This window comes from Manis javanica, chromosome 5 (assembly GCF_040802235.1).
Source record: "Manis javanica isolate MJ-LG chromosome 5, MJ_LKY, whole genome shotgun sequence".
Taxonomy (NCBI): domain Eukaryota; kingdom Metazoa; phylum Chordata; class Mammalia; order Pholidota; family Manidae; genus Manis; species Manis javanica.
The window spans coordinates 35,255,145-35,270,821 of NC_133160.1; the positions used below are offsets into that span (position 1 = coordinate 35,255,145).

Below are 15,677 nucleotides of genomic sequence, written 5' to 3' on the forward strand. Positions count from 1 at the left end.
GAGAAACTGAAGGAACAAAACAGCAGCAGCATCAGAACCCAAGAATGGACTAACAGTTACCAAAGGGAAAGGGACTGGGGAGGATGGGAGGGTAGGGAGGGATAAGGGTGGGGAAAAAGAAAGGGGGCCTTACGATTAGCATGTTTAATGTGGGGGGCTGGGGGAGTGCACAGGGAGGGCTGTGCAACACAGAGAAGACAAGTAGTGATTCTACAGCATCTTACTACACTGATGGACAGTGACTGTCATGGGGTCTGTTGGGGGGACTTGGTGAAGGGGGGAGTCTAGTACACCTAATGTTCTTCATGTAACTGTAGATTAGTGATAAAATGAATAAAAATAAAGAAATAAAAGTACGAAAATAAAAAGTGTTTTCCAGTTTACTGTGTTGTGTTACTCGTATACCAGACACAGGCCCCAAAATGAGACCAAAGAGAAAATCTGGGATGCCAGGCTCAGTCAGAACGTGGAATGTTGCTATGCTGAAACCTGGTGGCCCCTGACCTACGCTTTCTGGGAAGCAAAGAAAGAACCTGCCTGCTAGCTAGAAAGGGAAGTCACGCAGTCGGTCCCCGCCTCGGAATCTGCCACCTGCCTGGCTGGCCAAGGCGAAGAAAGCAGGCCTGGCTCCAGACCTCCCAGAGAAGATGGGAAGGTCCGGGGCGAGGGCGGGCGGCGCCCCGGCAGCCCCGGCCTCTGGGACAGTGGGGGCACAGCATTGGCTGCCGCACCCCGGGTGCTGAGCATGTGCAGAGTTGACACACAGGCGGGCTGAGCTCTGACAGACGCGGGCACTGTGGCCATGAACGGTCTGCATGGTGGTCTCGCTGGCCCAAACACCTGCACAGCCCTCAGCGGGCAGTCCCGGGGGCTAGGGACTCGACTGGGGTTGGCGTTGGGGCCACGCCCTGTGACATTTGGCCAGGGTCTCCTCTGGGTGGGGCTGGTATGCTCACGGCAGTGGGGGCTCCGTGATGCGTCCCCCCCGGGTGGCATCATGGTTGCCCGGGTGACTGCTCTGTGATGCGTCCCCTGGCTGACCTATCAGAGGCTGCCCTAGCTGGGCAGCTCAGTACACGCTTGGCCTGAGGAGTTGGAAGCTCTCCCTAGCTTCGTACCCTATTCTCATGCCTGCCTCAAACGAAGGACCTATGGACACCATGCCGCTGGGGCCAGACTCTGACGCGGAGGGTGAGCCAATGGACACCACGCCGCCCCCACAGGCCGCCGGACTGGGGCCGGACTCTGACACGGACGGTGAGCCTATGGACATCACGCCGCCCCCGCGGGCCGCCGGACTGGGCCCGGACTCTGACACAGAGGGCGAGCCAATGGACACCACGCCGCCCCCGCGGGCCGCAGGCCTGGGGCCAGACTCTGATGTGGAGGGCCAGCCTATGGACACCACGCCGCCCCTGCGGGCCTCCAGCCTGGGCCCGGACTCTGATGCAGAGGGCGAGCCTATGGACACCACACCGCCCCCGCGGGCTGCCGGCCTGGGCCCGGTCTCATACACGGAGGGTGAGCCTATGGACACCACGCCACCCCCGTGGGCCGCCGGCCTGGGGCCCGACTCTGACACAGAGGGCAAGCCTACCAACACCACGCCACCCTTGCGGGCCATCTTCCGGTCCCCACCAACCCGATGCCACACGTGGCACAACTGCCGGACTCAGCCCTACCCACGACAACGGTGACGCAGTGGACACGCCGCCACCCTTGCGGCCGTCTCCCGGTCTCCCCCAGCCCCGTACAAGGCCCATGTCCTTTTGTAGGGGCTTGCTATCCTCCCTCCTACCGATTAAACAAAATCTCTACCAGATCTGTGTGTGTGTCTTGTATTTTCCCACTAAACCCTGTTCTTGCTGATATGCCTCTGGCTCTCTTTACTCTTTCACTCAGCTACAGAGGAAGAACTCACATACACGAGTGATAATGTTTTGAGCCACACCTATCAGTGTAACATGCCCCATGCCCCAGTGACTGGGATGTGGAAGTAGCCGCATTTTATGACTGTGCGTGTTCAATGCGAGGTCTGCGTGCTGAGCGTTTAAGGGATGACAGCCCAGGGGGAGGCAAGTCCAGAGGAGGGAGACCGGTTGGCTAACGAGACCCCTTCCCTCTTCTCTGCCACTGCTCTGAGCTCGCCGCAGGCTAGGGATAGGGAATCCCTGCTGTGACACAGAAAACCACTCTTTTCATTTTGGTTTTTAAACATGTTTAATTCTGTGCCTGTGTGTGTGTGTGTGTGCATGTGTGTACAACTGCCCCTATCGGTCTGAAAGGAACAAAGGAATGCGAGATAGAGCGAACAACTTGCAAACAGTGACCAGAGAGAGTAAACTTTTCCACTAGCCTCTGGGGATATAGATATCCCAAGTGTCCCTATGGAATTGTAGAAAGATTTTGCTGGAAATGTCGCTGGGACCACGCTGAACCATCAAGTTAGTGAAGGCAATAAGCCAGGACAGGAGAGCAGCAAAGAGCACCCACGGTGCGTCTCCTACGTATAAGGCCAAGGGGTACAGGCTTTAATTCTACTACCTCACTTCATCTCACCATGACTGACGTGGGGTGACCTTACGCACCACCTTCATACATGAGTAAAAAGTTACTTCAGAATCACTTCGCTTAACAGAAAATAAATAAACTCAAGGACAGAAACATTCCTAGAATTCCTGCCACCACCACCCAACTCTTTATGCTCAGCACCCTTTCCATACAAACAGAAAACATAGCTCTAAATGCTACTATTCCATTTCAGATAGACCTCACTCACATCTAAATGCCTAAATGCACTGAAACTCCACCTCCACCTTGACAACAGAGGGGAGCAGTTTCCCCGTGAGCTAGCTGGCCTGCCACCTCAGCAAGCCCACGCGCCACTAGCCCACACCAGCCCCACGTGTCCCCAAAAAGGCGGTTCACTTAACCTGTGACTACACATGCTCCCTGGAGATGGGCAGCCAAGCAGGGCCACCCAGGTGACATCAGCGCGCAGGCACGAACACCTACTGCTGGGCATGCACCTGCCTCGGCCCCAGCAGGCCAGCCAGGGTGCTCCCTGTGTGGGGCCTCGGATCTGCCCCATAGCTCACGCAGCCACCCCAGCAGGGCCAGCCCCAGGGCAGAGCACCCGGAGGGCCCCAGCCCGCACTGGTTAGAGAGTCCAGCTGGCCATCTACACCCAGCGGACTCGTGCCACCTAGCCAGAACCCAGGTGTTCCAACCCATGGCCACTCCTCTCAAGACCCAAAGACACAGCTAACTCACAGAAACAAACACAAGGAATCAGGAATGAGAAGGAGACAGAGGAATGACTGTGCGCCTAGTGACAGTACACTGACAAAAATGGACAAAATAGATAGATAGATAGATAGATAGATAGATAGATAGATACATTAGATAGATGGAGAGATTAGATTACACTGATAGATAAGATAGATAGAATGATAGATTAGACAGATCACATAGATAAATACAGAGAGAGTAGATCAAATAGGCAGACAGATTAGATTAGATAGATGATGCATGATAGATCAGGTGGACAGATTAGACAGACACCTATAGATACATATAGGTAGATGACAGGTAAATAGATTAAGATGATAGACTAGGTAGACGATATAGATACATATAGATTAGATAGACACATTGACATAGATACATACAGATGACAGATAACACACGGATAGGTGATAGATTAGATAGTTTGGATAGATAGACACATAGATGACAGTAGATAGATGAGATCAGAGAGATCAGATAGATAGATAGATAGATAGATAGATAGACAGACAGATAGGAAAGCCTAATACTAAACAAAGCTATCGCTCATAACCAGGACAGCAACGATGAAAGCACAGAGAAGAACTACAAGCAAAAAAAGAAGAAAGAAATCAAGTTTAAGAAGTGCAATAAGGACACAGCTATCAATTACCACAGTAAAGGGAAAGACTTTCAATGCTCCAATCAAAAGACACAGGGTTGAATGAATGGATGAAAACTCAAGACCGCCTACGTGCTCCCTTACAGGAGGCTCACTTGAGATCCAAGCACACAGACAAACTACAAGTTGAAGGGGTGGGAAAAGGTACCCTACACAAGTGAAACTGAAAACGAAAAGAAAAAAAAAAAAAATTAAAGACGGCTTGGTGGGATTAAAGATGGCAGCGTGAGAGGGGAGGAGAAATCTCCTCCGAAAACCATGTACATACATACATACAATATGGAAATACAACAACTACACCAGATCCTGGAAGAGAAGCAGGAGAGAAGGCTGCCATGGCAGGCCGTCACCTCACGGTGAAGGGTGACGGACCAAAGCCGTGATCCAGAGGGACCTGGCAGGCCCCTCCCGCACCCGAGCTCACCGGAGGGAGGAAGAGAAACAGAAACGGGGAGGCAGGTGGGGGCCTAGGACTGCTGAACACCCAGCCCTGGAGATCTGCTCTGGGAGCACGAACCTACCTTACATGATGCTCTGGAGGATCGGTGGGGTTGGAAAGCAAAGACAGGCGGATTACTTGGAGAGACTTGAGATTCCTGCCACTTGCAGAACACAGGGATCCACATCCGGCTGCTGTGGTACGAAAGAAAGGCGGGCAGTCTGAGAGACTTCCTAACAGCGAGAGAGCTGCTAAAGGGGCAAGGGTTGCACAGAGCTTGCCGCACAGGAGAAAGCACAGGTGCGCAAAACTGTCCGGGTGCACTCTGCCCAGCAGGTGGCGGAACTTTTAGGAGCTCCGGGCGCTCCATCCCCCTGTGGCTGCCTACGCAGCTCCAAGGCCCCCCACCATGATGTGACTGATATACACAACACAGCCTGCTGCACCTTCCTCCCCCGCCAGCACCGGCTCGCAAACCAGCTGCCCCCTCCATCGCGCCAGGCCAGCGACAGGACGGCCCCACCTACGGCAGCTACGGGTGTAAAGCACAGAGGCTTCTCCGTGCGTGCTCCGCAAACTGGCCCTGGCAGTGGAGACAGGCACTGCGGCCGGGAAGCAGGAAAGACCTCTTTCCTCCCGTGGGCGCCAGCGCCACTCCCGTGACCCCTGCCTGCCATCACCCCAAGGGCTGAGCAGCTCCAGAGAGAAAAGCTTCTGGGCGAGACAGGGCGCCACCTACAAATACGAAAAGTCAAAGTCAAAGGAACCTGGTACCCAGACTCAATCACTCTTTGTGAAAGGGATCTATCTCAACATAAAAATCAGAAACACGCTCATGGAGCTACAGCAAAAAATTGCCCCTGTCTCTTGGGCGTAATTCTCTCTCTCTCTGTCTCTCTAACCAGGAGCAGTTTGGAGGCCTTGTTCTGAGGGGGATGCTGGCACAGCCCAGCAGGAACAGGCAGAGCTCTCAGATCCACCCCGGCCAGTGCCAGGGCAGTCCCACACACGGTCTGACCGAACTGCAATGGGGGGGCGCCGCACATGTCACTCCACAGGAAGTAACAGTGCCGCACGCTAGCCTTCCCATTAATGGCTAGTGGCTAGGTGGCTCCATCGATACCAGGTGATGTCTACATCCCAGGCCTTACCTCCGTGGCAACCTTTGTTCCCTGTGAACCTTGAAAGCAGCACATGGAAAGATACTACCAGTCTCCACCATCTCACCTCTCAGTTTAGGCTCGATATTCCTGTATCACATCTTCTCCTCTTCGTTCCAGTTTTCTCGGCGGGTTGGTGTTCTGAGAAAATAAATAAGTAAATAAAATGGACTCAGAACTGGAATGAAATGGCAGGGGGTATATGATTCTGTTTAAACACCATCAGTAGAACAAAGACATCCTACAGTATGGGAGGATAGATTCACAGATGACATATCCGATAAGGGGTTGACATCTAAAATACGTATTAAGTGCTCACGCACCTTCACCCACAAAGAGCAAATAATCCAATTAAAAAATGGGCAGAGGATCTGAACAGACACTTCTCCAAAGAAGAAATTCAGGTGGCCAACAGGCACATGGAAAGATGCTCCACATCGCTAATCATCGGAGAAATGCAAATTAAAACCACCATGAGATATCACCTCACACCAGTAAGGATGGCCACCATCGGGAAGACACACAACAACAGACGTTGGCGAGGATGTGGAGAAAGGGGAACCCTCCGACACTGCTAGTGTGAATGTAAATCTCAGTTCAACCATTGTGGAAAGCAGTATGGAGGTTCCTCAAAAAACAAAGTCCAAATACCATTTGACCCAGGAATTCCACTCCCAGGGATTTACCCTAAGAATGCAGGAGCCTAGTTTGAAAAAGACATATGCACCCCTATGTCTATAATAGGACTATGTACAATAGCCAAGAAACGGAAGCAACCTGAGTGTCCATCAGTAGATGAATGGATAAAGAGGTGGTACATATGCACAAGGGAATATTATTCAGCCATAAGAAGAAAACAAACCCTACCGTTTGCAGCAACACAGATGGAGCTAGACGGTATTATGCTCAGGGAAATGAGCAGGATGGAGAAAGACAAGCATCAGATGATTTCACTCATCTGTGGAGTAAAAGAACAAAGACAATACAGCAGCAGACTCACAGGACCCTAGAGTGGACTAACAGTTACCAAAGGGAAAGGGACTGGGGAGGATGGGGGGGAGGGATAAGTGGGAAAAAGGGGCATTACGGCTCGCACACATAATGTAGGGGGTGGGGTGGTGGGGGTGCCGGGGCGCGGGGAAGGCAGTATAACACAGAGAAGACAAGTAGGGATTCTACAGCGTCTTACGACGCTGATGGACAGTGACTGTAATGGGGTATGGGGAGGGGGGTCTTGGTAATGGGAGGGGGAAGTCTAGTAACCATGTTGCTCATGTAATTGTACTTTAATGGTCGGTCTCACACACACACACAGAAAATCACAACGAGCTATCACCTCACACCAGTCAGAATGGCTAGTACCAAAAAAAAAACAAACAAGAAATAACAAGTATTGATGAGGATGTGGACAAAGGGAACCCTCTTGCACTGTTGGCGACCATGTAAATTGGTGCAGCTACTATGGAAAACAGTGTGGAGGTTCCTAAAAATATTCATAGCGGTAGCATATGACCCGGCGTTCTTTTTCATACACAGCAGTGGAACTCCCTTCAGGATACCGGACCTGTTTGCAATGCATACAACACCAAGCAATTCTCAAACACCAGCAGGGTTTCTGAGAACTCAACTTTGAGGATATCTGCCTGGAGGCAGCACCAGATTCCCCAGGGTAAGGTTTCTATCCTCAAGACTGCCCTCCACCCCAACTCCAGAGCCCGGTTGCTAGGCCCATGCAATTAGCCTGTGCTTCCCACCTACAAACAGGCTAACACTGGAAGTTCCAACGACCTCCCCCTTAGGTCTGCCCAAGTTGCTAGGGTGCCTCAGCAGCTCAGGAAAACACGTTTACCAGTTTAACAAAGAGTACCATAAAGGACACAACAGCACGCACACACACACACACACACACACACACAACAGCGTGCACGTGCGTATACACACACACATGGCAAGGTCCCAAGTAAAGGAGCTTCTATTCTCCCGGGACTTGGGGCCTGGCATGGTGGCATGTGCAGGCGACCTGGTTCCCCAAGCATGGAAGCTCTGACAGAGAAGCAGGAGATGAGAGAGAGAGATGTGCTCTTCTCATACGGTTTTGTGAAGTCTTCACTGCAGAGTCATGACTGACTAAATCGCTGGCTATTGCTGATTCAACCTCCAGCCCTCATCCCTTTCCTCTTCTTCCCTGGGGGCTGGGGGCTGAAAGTTCCCACCCTCTAACCACAAGCCTGGTGCCCCTGGCAACCAGCCTCTACCCTGGGCTAGGGCCCCAAAGCCTCTGCATTAACCTCACAAGACACCCATTGGACAGTTATAGCTCAGAAGGATTTTCAGGAACTGTGGATGAGGAGCAAAAATACCTAGGAAATGTATTTTGGTCATCTGAATTACCAAATATTTACTTCTTATCAATCACTACATCACAACAGGTGTCCCCAGATACCTATAATTCCTGCAGGGACTTCTCTCTCCCCAAGAGAGGCACAGAGCTCCCAACTTTCACTATCATTTCCTTCCTTCTCATGACATTGATCTGCACCAAAGACGATCCCTTCCAGGAGAATAAAGTCAAGGCTTCCGGCATATGCCAAGGCCAAGGAGGCCCTCCTCCCCAGGGACATGGGCAGAGAGATGGGAGAAATAGCTTCAGGAGTCTGTTTTCCTGTCAGCCGCTCTCCAATCGCCCATCCTCAGCTGTCACCTCACCACCCACCCTCACACACAGGTGCCTATGAAGAACAAAATCCTGGAGTCGGAGCAGCTGAACAGCTGCCGTGTGTGCTCAGCTTTGCAATGCAAGGGGCTCCGCTCCTCTCAGGGTTCAGATTGGAAAAACCCAACAGAGAAGAGGTGGCCCAGCGACTCCCCGTCGCCATGTCGAATGGGGCAGTGCAAGCTCCACTTCCGCCGGAGATGCTTCCTGGCTGTCTGAGCACTTGCAAGGCAGCACGATAAGGTGTCGTTGGGGGGGCAAATATCCCAAACCTAGAATTTTAATTTCCTGAGTATGAGCAGACTTTCTGCTGCTCTGACTACAATGCAGCACAAAGAATGTCTAAGTAGCAGGTCCCACTTCTGAGTGACAGCACCCACGTCACCCGTTCACAGCTGCCTCTGGTGACCAAGATGAGAAGTAGCTGGATGTTACTAGGAAGTTTTGACTGTCAAACGAAAGTGCAGAACTTTTCGAGACAATTTGTCAATCTACTCTCTGCATTCACAGTGACACAGAGCAGGGAAATGGGATGAGGGTCATGCCACTGTAAAATATACTCAGCCTAAAAAAGCCCCCTTTATACTTAAACTTCATCTACATGCTGTTCTGCTTCCAGCCCCTCTATCAATTAAGGAACATTGTAACCACGATGGGAGAGAGACCTGAGAAGGGCAAATGAAACTAGGATAAAAAATGCTGAGATCTGGATGAACACAGCCCCCTGAATAACTACTCTTAAGACAAAACTTCAAAGGAATTAGGAATCAGCTGTATGCAGCATGCCTTACGCCCAGAGCTATCCAAAAGGCCCTTAACTGCGCCTCCTCTCTCAAGTCACCTGCACTCCGGTCTGGGTGTGTACACTGTCTGACAGTAAATGAACCTTCTTGTTGCACAAGCCAACTGGACTTGTCTCTGAACTCTTTACCCTAAGACAAAAACCCTCTGACCTCCACGTCCAGAGGTAAATGTCTGTCACTTTGCTATTTTATTCAGCTTTCTAGTTTTATAATCCTTTTCTTTCTCCCTGTTTTATTTAAGGCCAATGGGGAAGCAGCAGTTCTTAGGACATAATCTCACTCCATCCAGTGCTCCATGGCTCCCCAAATTCTGGGACTGTAATGATATAATTCTCACGCCATGCAGATCAAGTGGACACCGGATGCCAGGAGTTGCCAAGGAATATGCCCTGTGCCAAGCAGCAATTCAGTGAACTTTCTTTTCTCCCTCTGCTCTGCCTTCCTCTCTACTGCCTGCACAGCTGCTGACATTCGCTTCTACTCTTGCTTTAATGAATTCCTTTCTTCCTGGCACATGTTTGACCTGGTCGAGAATTCTTTCCCTATCAGAGTCAAGAACTGTCCCTGATTCGGGGTGAGGTTTCACCTAGTACCCAGGGAGAGACCTGCCCAGCAACACCAGCATTCAGCTGCTGCTGTATAGGAGAGGGACCCACATGGGCTGAGTCCACACCCACAGCCACGTTCCTGGAAAAGCAGGTGAGGCCAGGCTTCCACTCCTAACCCAGGGCCTTGGGCTCCTGAATTCTCTCCAATTCCCCTTTCCCATCCGTCCCTGGACAGTGTCTGCCACTGCCGCACCTTCTACAGCACTGCAGTCCATCTGGCTCTCTCCAGGTCTCCCCCAGGACTCCAAATAAAAATACTTGCTATAGTTCCTATTTTAATGAAAAAATTCAATCCATGAGCTATAGAGGCAACAACAAAATATTTCCTAGTACAAGCTATCACCTGCATCTATGTTACTAATGCTAGCCATCACTACCAATCTCATATTCTCTGGACAATGGGCTATTACAAAAATGTATGATACCACGGCATCTATCATCATTACCACAGCCATAGCCATAAAACTGGGAATAGCCCCATTCCACGTCTGAGTTCCAGAAGTAGCACAAGGAACTCTGCTGTCATAGGGCATACTACTATTAACCCGACAAAAAATCGCACCCATCTCAGTTCTGTGTCAAATTTCACCCACAGTTAACATAAACTTGATAATACCTATGGCAACTCTCAATTTTAATTGGAGGCTGAGTGGGTCTAAACCAAATTCAATTACAAAAAATTATAGCTTACTCCTCAATTGCCCACACAGGTTGAATAACAACAACAACATATAACCCAACTATTACTATTCTAAATCTCCTAATGTATATTATAATGACTCTATCCATACTCATAATGCTAGTATACAACTCATCGACAACAACCTTATTTTTGTCTCACCTATCAAAAGACACTGCTAACTAAAACCATTATGCTCACAATCCTATCACTTGGAGGCCTTCCACCATTATCCAGATTTTTACCTAAGTGCATGATCATTCAAGAACTTAGCAGAAACAACAACATAATATTGCCAGTAATAACAGTGATAGCTCTACTAAACTTATATTTTTATATGTGCTGACTTGCTCCACAACACTAACAATATTCTCAATAACCAACAACATAAAAGTGACAATTTGAAACTACAAAACACATAAAATTAGCCCCACCCCTAATTATTCTATCCACAATAAATACTTCCACTAATTCCGACCATATCAATTCTAAACTAGAAATTTAGATTACACAGACCAAGACCCTTGAAAGCTCTAAGCAAGTACAAAACACTTAATTTCTGATCCTAAGGACTGTAAGACTCTATCCTACATCACTTGAATGCAAATCAAACACTTTTATTAAGCTAACTCCTCACTAGATTGATGGGATACAAACCCACGAAACTTTAGTTAACAGCTAAAAACCCTAATCAGCTGGCTTCAATCTACTTCTCCCACCATAAAAAAAAAAAAAAAAGGTGGCAAGAGAAATCCCGGCAGAATTGAAGCTGCTTCTCTAAATTTTCAATTCAGTATGTAAAACACCTCAGGACTTGGCAAGAAGAGGACTTTACCTCTATCTTTAGATTTACAGTCAAATACTTATTCAGCCACCCTACCCATGTTCATCAATCGTTGATTATTTTCAACTAATCACAAAGACATCGGCACATTATACCTTCTTTTTGGCACTTGAGCTGGAATAGTGGGACCTGCTCTAAGCCTCCTTACTGTGCTGAACTAGGCCAGCCTGGGACCCTCTTAGGTAGTGTAAGCATATAATGTAAGCATAACTGCCCACGCCTTTTTAATAATTTTCTTTATGGTGATACCTATTATAATAGGGGGCTTTGGAAACTGACTAGTACCTTTAATAATTAGTGCCCCAGACATAGCATTTCCCCATATAAATAACATAAGCTTTTGACTCCTCCCTCCCTCCTTTCTTCTTCTCCTAACATCCTCTACAGTCGAAATGAGCTGGAACCCGGTGAACCGTATATGCCCCCCTTAGCAGGTAATTTAGCACATGCAAGGGCCTCAGTGGATTTAACCTTTTTTTCCCTTCACTTAGCAGTTGTCAATTCTAGGGGCTTTATTAACTGCATCACAACTATTATTAACACAAAACCTCCCACTATAAGCCAATATCAAACTCCACTACTTGTGTGGTCAGTTCTAGTTACAGCCGTACTCCTACTACTGTCTCTACCATGTTCTAGCTGCTGGCATTACTATGCTTTAACAGATCTCAACCTAAACACATTTTTTGATCCTGCTGGGGGAGGGGATCCAATTTTATATCAACACTTATTCTAATTTTCAGTCACCCCGAAGTATATATTTTAATCCTTCCTGGCTTTGGAATCATCTCTCATACTGTAACCTACTATTCTGGGAAAAAATAACCTTTTGGGTATATGGACATAGTCTGGGCAATAATGTCAATTGGCTTTCTAGGCTTCATCATATGAGCATATACATTCACAGTAGGCATAGACGTTGATACACAAGCCTATTTTACATCTGCCACTGTAATTATTTCAATTCCAACAGGTGTGAAAGTATTCAGTTTATTAGCAACTCTGCACGGTGGAAATGTAAAATGATCCCCAGCCATATTATGGGCCCTGAGCTTTATTTTCTTGTTTACAGTAGGGGGCTTAACTGGTATTGTTCTACTTAATTCACCATTAGATATTATTCTTTATGATACTTACTAAGTAGTACAGCCCATTTTATTATGTGCTCTCCATAGGTGCAGTTTTTGCTATTATGGGGGGATTTGTACATTGATTTCCTCTATTTTCAGGATATACCTTCAACCCTACATGAGCAAAGATTCACTTTACAATTGTATTTGTAGGTGTTAATATAATTTCCCCCCCCTCAACTTTTTCTCAGACTTTCAGGAATACCACGTTATTCTGATTACCCAGATGCTTACACAACATGAAATACTGTGTCACCCAGAGGATCCTTTAATTCACTGCCATTATAGTTTTTATAATCTGAGAAGCTTTAGCTTCTAAATGAGAAGTGCACATAGTAGAACTAATACCAATCTTGAATGATTACACAGCTGCTCCCCACCTTACCATACATATGAGGAGCCTGCCTTTGTCAACTTAAGCAAACAAGGAATCAAATCACCAAAAAATGGTTTCAAGCCAATATCATAACCTCTTTTCCAATTATTGAAATATTAGTAAAATTTACATAACTTTGTCAATGTTAAATTATAGGTCTAAGTCCTTCATACTTCTATAGCATGCCCCTTTCAACTCAGGCTAAGGCCTTGGGAGACACAAGCCTAGAGGGAGAATCAACTCGATGCTACCTGACATTTACCCCATGAAACTGACCCTCTGGCTGGGCTTCCCAGTGCTCATCAGGGTCTGTAAGTAACGGCAAGGAGAGGGGGGCCAGGAGTTTATGTGCACTTCAGGCCTCCTCACCTCCTCTGTCCAATAGCACCATGTTTTGATAGCACCATGGAACAAAATTTTAACTCCTATACTGTACACTTCATTATTTATTAATTTTCTAATAGCATGTACCAGATTGGGTTGCATCAGCAAGCAGGAATGACCACTTCACTAAGTAGCCTGCCTAGACGGCTACATGACAGAAACTACCCATTCCTACACCCACGAATGCATGTATATTAGAGCAGCCCAAGTTCACCTCCACAGAGTGCCAGAATACATGCTATGTCTCTTCAACACTGACCCTTGTCAAAGGACCACAATTTTTGTTCTTAAAAAAACTTTACACCAAAATACATACAATAAAATGCACAAATCGCAAAGCTCGATGAAGTCTGATGTATGTACACACATCACCATCGCCTAGATCAAGACATCAAATATTCTCATTTTCTCACCCCCCTCACCTACTTCAAAGACATTTTTGCCAAGGAGGCATACAGATGGCCAACAGACATAAAAAGATGCTCAATATCACTTATCATCAGGGAAATGCAAGATTAAATTCTATGAGATGTCACGTCGCATTAAGTCAGACTGTCCAAAATCCAAGAGACAAAAGAATTACAGGTGTTGGCAAGGATGTGGAGACAACGGAATGCTGGTGGGACAACGGCTGCAAGTTGATGCAGCCACCACAGAAAGCAGGAGGGAGGATTCTCAGAGATCAGCTGTGCTCTCTGTAATGCTATGGGATGAGGAAAGACACTGAATGGGGGCTTGCTAAGGATGCTAAAAGGACTTACCTACCTGCCTCGTGTGACCCTGAAGGTAGGGAAGAGCAGATGTTTGCAGAAATGGATCAAGTAGAACTTTCATGAGTTGACTTCAGACAGACGAAGTTGTTCCCTGTGGAGACCTTACAGGGAAAACAAAAATGTCACTAAGAGGGTGAACCTGACCTACTGGGCTTCCCCACTAAGAAGGGACAGTGGATTGGCAGATGGCTTTTTCGGAGGCAGGGGCAGTGGGTCACAGGGGAGGCCCTGATTTGCAGGCAACCTGCCAGGTGGCAGGGGGTGGGGAATGATGCTCTCACCTATGACTATGCATGCCCCAGGGGCCTCCCAGCTGAGGCCAATCTCCCCAGCAGCCTGCCCCAGTCTCCCCACCTGACTTCTCAGTTACGGAAAACCAGCTGCCTTCCTCAAGCTCTCCTAGTGCACAGGCACCCAGAGACACAAACACTGTCCCAGGCCGCACAGTGCTCTCACACAACACCACATGTGCAAGAGCTACCGCACACACACGTGCGCGCAGAGGGCAGCAGACACCACGGCAACACACTCACCAGTGGGCCAAGCCACCACCACGCAGCCGCAGGGACCTTGACACACTCCCTGGACTACTGGACTACTCCCGCGCTGACCCGTTTGGCAGCACAGGAGACCCCCCCGAATCCCGCAGATGCACCCTCGCAGCAGCCATGCCCATGTACCCACGGACCAGACATCTGAACCATTACCCGAATTCAGAGAAGCTGGCGGGCTTGGGGAGCTCCTAGCTGAGACCCAGTCATCTTCCTGGCTGGGTAGGTGAATGTGCTGCCCATTGCTTTCCAATGCCCACTCACAGCTTTCCACTTTCCTCCCAAGGACCATGCAACACCCCCAAACTCCCTGACAGAAAAGCCAACATGGGGGTGGCTACTTACTATGACCTGAGGTTGCTGCAAGGTGGCGAGGCCTGCATGGGAACCAGGGAGCCGGGTCCCTGGCAGGGGGGGCCCCTGCTGGCAGTGGTACGAGTCTGAGGGATCTCGCAGTGGAGGGCCGTGAGCGCTGGAGAAGGCAGCAACGTCGGCATCAGCGGAAGAAGGCATTGGAGGGCGGTGGTAGCGGCAGGCGTCTAGGGCGGGTGTCAGCGGGAGGCACCGGCGGGCAGGGCAGGAGAGAGGCGGGCTCCAGGACGGGTGGCTGCACTTTGGTGGAGACAAGAGGCGACGGAGGCCAGTGGCTTTGCCTGGCGCAGGGGGGCATGCTGGGCGTTGGCTGCGGGCCGACTCCGTCCCCTTACGCCGCTGCCCCTCCGCCCCCAGAACCGACGCCATCGCCAGCCATGGACGCTGCCCTCCCACTACCAAAGCCCCCGTCGCCGTGCCCTCGCCTCTGGCTGCGCACCTGCCGACGGCAGCCTCGGAGGTCCGCCTCGGGCACAGACACCCGCGCAGCGGACGCCACGTCCCACAATGGAGCGCAGCCTGTCCACGCTGCCGCCCACTGGAGACCCCGCTGCCTGCCACCGCCTCTGCCGCCTCTCACGGCGCACCTGCAGACGGCGGGCTGGACCCCGCACCTGGCCGCAGAACCCACCTCCGAGGAGCAATAGCCCGCAGCTCTCCGCAGCAGATTCCTTCCCCGCCCCATCCTTCACCGACCCGAAGCCGCCTGCCCCCTGGGGATGGCTGCTTATGGTGAGCTGCCGCCGCGAGGCCAGGCCTGCATGAGAAGGGCGCAGGGTCCCTGGCAAGGTGGGGCCCTGGAGCCGGCGGTAGGCAGCCGCTGTTGGAGGGCTCCGGCCGGCGGTGCAGGGCTTTGGCGAGCGACGGCGACATCAGCGGGCAGAGGCCTTGGCCGG

The 15,677-nt window shown here is 49.9% G+C and overlaps 1 protein-coding gene and 1 pseudogene across 1 annotated transcript in view; one reads left to right on the plus strand and one right to left on the minus strand.

Annotated features, from left to right (window-relative positions):
• Positions 1-15,677, minus strand: part of LOC108394214 (uncharacterized) — a 73,463-nt gene that overhangs the window by 40,919 nt on the left and 16,867 nt on the right. Inside the window, exons 3-7 of the mRNA XM_073238066.1 lie at positions 14,755-15,021; positions 13,851-13,959; positions 6,416-6,506; positions 5,616-5,689; positions 4,471-4,582 (exon numbers count right to left, since the gene is read on the minus strand). Of these exons, the coding sequence (XP_073094167.1) occupies positions 13,903-13,959; positions 14,755-15,021 (324 nt within the window). The 3' untranslated portion in view covers positions 4,471-4,582; positions 5,616-5,689; positions 6,416-6,506; positions 13,851-13,902. The remainder of the gene's footprint in view (positions 1-4,470; positions 4,583-5,615; positions 5,690-6,415; positions 6,507-13,850; positions 13,960-14,754; positions 15,022-15,677) is intronic.
• On the plus strand, positions 1,161-13,838 carry LOC118972176 (cytochrome c oxidase subunit 1-like; annotated as a pseudogene).